Here is a 3,427-nt window from a genome sequence, read left to right as displayed (position 1 = left end):
AGACAAGTGAAAACTGTAGTAAATATATTGATTTATTGGAAAAACTGTATTATATAGTTGCCAGTAAATTTTGTGTTTTTAAGAATGAGTATCCAGATCACTCTCTTGAAAAATTATAATCTTTCGATTAATTTATAATATAAATATAATTCATCATTTAATTTAATTTATTTCAATATTTCAATACTCAGTGATGCAGGGTACACCATACTTACTGCAAGATTTTCAAGCATTTCATTAGTAATTTCTTTTTCATTGATCGTAGTTAATTTATTAAAATTATACTTATCATGAAATATAAAAGAATCTAAATTCCATTATAAAACATCAGAAAAAGAAAATAATTCATACAAACTATAAGATAAATGTTCAAAACAAATTAAAATTCAATAATATATCTTACAAATATATTTCTAAAATCAAACACAATAACAATATTTAAAACATTTCTTGAATCACAAACATTCCATTTGTATGTTACCAAAAATGGTATCTAAATAGCACAATGATGTATCTCACAAACAAAAGAAGTAACCAAAGATGAAGCTTGAACACCAAATATGTGTTATCTGCTATATATATCCCTCCTCACAAGCCAACAGCCAATATGTTTAGCTGTTTTCTAAAGTAGTCAAATGTGTCCCTGTTGCCGAAGAGTGCTAACAACAGCTAGAGCATCACTAATCAACATGGTCAGATTATCTGTATTATCTTTTACACTGGAAACCAAGGTTGCAGGAACATTGCTTTCTTTCAACCCACTCAAACATGTATCCTGATTAGTCTCCACACCACTCAGCCTTGTGAGCACATCTTCTACATATTCCATGAAATTGACATTAGACAATTGCTTTAGTTCTGACTGTGAATCATGAAGCTGTTCCCTTGTATCCTTCAACAGATCTGAGCAGTCTTCAAGAGCCGAGACATTGGGATTTCTTTTTTTGAGCTTTTCTATAAACCTAGAAACAGGTTTCGCTACTTCACTAGACAAACGGACTGCAATAACAGAAAGCTGGGTTAAATCTGCCTCCAAAGCCCCAGAAGCTTTGGACAATTTTGAAACGCAAAAGTGTGTATATAAGGCATTACTGCAGGCATTACTAATTGTATCGGAAGTCTGAGCCCAGCCTCCATGAATTGCTACAAACATGATTGCGCACAAGAGACCACTTCTGTAGGACGCCATGCTTGGAATCAACTGCTCTATTGAAATCACCGACTGAACCAAATGCTCTATTAATGTTTCCCTCGCTTCTGGGACAATATATAGCTCAATCTGAATCTGCTGCATACAAAACTTTCATGGTTGTCATTCAGTAGCAACAGGCTTTTTGCATGCCACTGGAATTTTATATAGTGCACGGTTTTGCGGGATACATATTTATCTATTTTTATCCTTTTTCCTCGTGCATTTAGAGCTAAAATTAGATTTAATGCGTTTCTTGGATTGTCTTTTAAAGTTCTCGCACTTCATGCATGTCATTCTCCTCGTAAACGACTGCTGTTTTGTGTTAACAACTACCACTTGTTACCCGAGGGCGTTCTTTTATGTGAAGTGCGCGACCTGTGTTGTAACTCTCGTCCGCTCGTTTTTGCTTAACATCGCTTCTAATAGTAACTCTCGTGCGCGACCTGTGTTCTAGATCCTCTATTTTTTTATCCTCTCATTTATCATGCAATATATCTTGTAACGTTTGTTTATCTCTTTCAATTATGTTCCTCCTTTATTTATTTATTTTTTGTTTGTATTGTTTGTTCATCTAGGTCTTGATATCACAATCTGTATTATATTTATATCCTCCTCTGTTTGTGTAGTGTCATCCTAGATCTCCTTGACTAATTCATCTATACTTATTCCTATTATACCATAAACAATATATTACGTTTTGTTTATATTATCTTCTTCTACCACGACACTCTTCTCTTAGCTAGTAGGCTAGCATGGGCCTTTTAGTGGACTCCATGGTCTCACTTCTCACTCTTTGCTTGGCCTCATCATTTTAAGAACAAAGAGTATCTACTATCTACTTATACATAAGCTCCTTTTTTTATAGATCTCTTTTTGTGATCTATTACTTAGGAACAAGTTTAATTCTGAAGGCACTTGTCCAAATGTTATCCAATAGTTGTGTTGCCTTCTCTCCTTTTTCCTTAATGGTGTCAATCATTTCCTTCAAAAATTCCTATATTATATCTACCATTACATAATTACTACTCCCAATGAAGTCCAATATGACTTGGATAACGATCTTTCATTCTCTACAAAAAATATTCTATATAGCTGTGCTACTTCCAATGATTTTCCTAGTCTATAAAGTGATCTATACAAGGAAAAATATGGATTTATTTTTATCTTTCTTCTTATGTGTCTAAGCTTTGATATTTTCCATTTTCTTATTATTGGCCCTTTTTTTTTCCATAGTTTTTATTTTTTTTATTTTATCCCTTCTGACTCTCTATGAAACTTTTGTTGCAAGTATTGTGCTTAAATCTCTTCACCTCTTCCTCTTCCTCCTCAACTGAGATAATTTTGTTCTTATCCTTTTCATTCTATGTTGTTTTTGGATCAGAGCACCCAACTTCTCCTTTATTTTTCTTGGAACTTTTATTGCGTGGAAATTGGAAAATAAGAAATACAAATACTCAAAAACATAAAAAAGAAATTAAATATAAATCCTATTTACCAATATCATTACAAATCTCAGAAAGAAAGATGCGTTGATGTTGTTCACCTTGAAAGTATGTGGATGCTTGATCCTCACATCATAACATATGTCATAAAATGAATTTGCATAAAATGTGATTCTAAAAGGGTGGGGAAAGGATCTTATTTATAGTTTTATAATAAAAAATCAATAGATGATAAGGATAAGAATGATGACATTGAATCAACTCAACTACAAAATGATTTTTTTCCATTTTGAGTCTGTGAGAGGATAATAATAAATTATTTATTTACATGATGGATAAATGGGCACATAAAGGTCCTATTTTAAAGATTGAGTTAACTAATGAAAGAAGAAGCAATATCTAAGATGGAAATGAGTTAACGTATGAAGAAGATTATGTTTCTAAAATGAGGAAGATTTGATTAAGGAAGATGAGTTAACATTCACAACCAACCTTTCATCCATCCTTCTAAATAAAAAGTTCATTTCCAATCAATCGCGTTAATCTATATTCCCTCCTCTGAATAATTATCTATCTATCTTAACCAAGATTTTATCCATCATCCTATTTTTCCAGTTTCAATCCTAAATCCAGTTTCATCTCTCATCTTCAATATTAATTCTCATTTTTCTAATACATCATCTTAATCTCCATCCCTCCTCCAAGAAAAAATCCAATTCTCTCAACCAACCTTTCCTCCACCATCGTATTCTACTACTATCCACCCAAATAGAACACGCTATATTAAGACGGG

General features: G+C 32.5%; 1 protein-coding gene across 1 annotated transcript; it reads right to left on the bottom strand.

The window, feature by feature from the left end:
- Positions 1-631: 631 nt before the first annotated feature.
- Positions 632-1,189, bottom strand: LOC131873560 (pectinesterase inhibitor 4-like). Its single transcript, XM_059216384.1, has one exon. It carries the CDS (start codon positions 1,187-1,189, stop codon positions 632-634), a length of 558 nt encoding a protein of 185 aa, XP_059072367.1.
- Positions 1,190-3,427: the final 2,238 nt, after the last annotated feature.

This window comes from Cryptomeria japonica, unplaced genomic scaffold (assembly GCF_030272615.1).
Source record: "Cryptomeria japonica unplaced genomic scaffold, Sugi_1.0 HiC_scaffold_2108, whole genome shotgun sequence".
NCBI classification, from domain to species: domain Eukaryota; kingdom Viridiplantae; phylum Streptophyta; class Pinopsida; order Cupressales; family Cupressaceae; genus Cryptomeria; species Cryptomeria japonica.
This window is presented reverse-complemented; position numbering and strand designations above follow the sequence as displayed.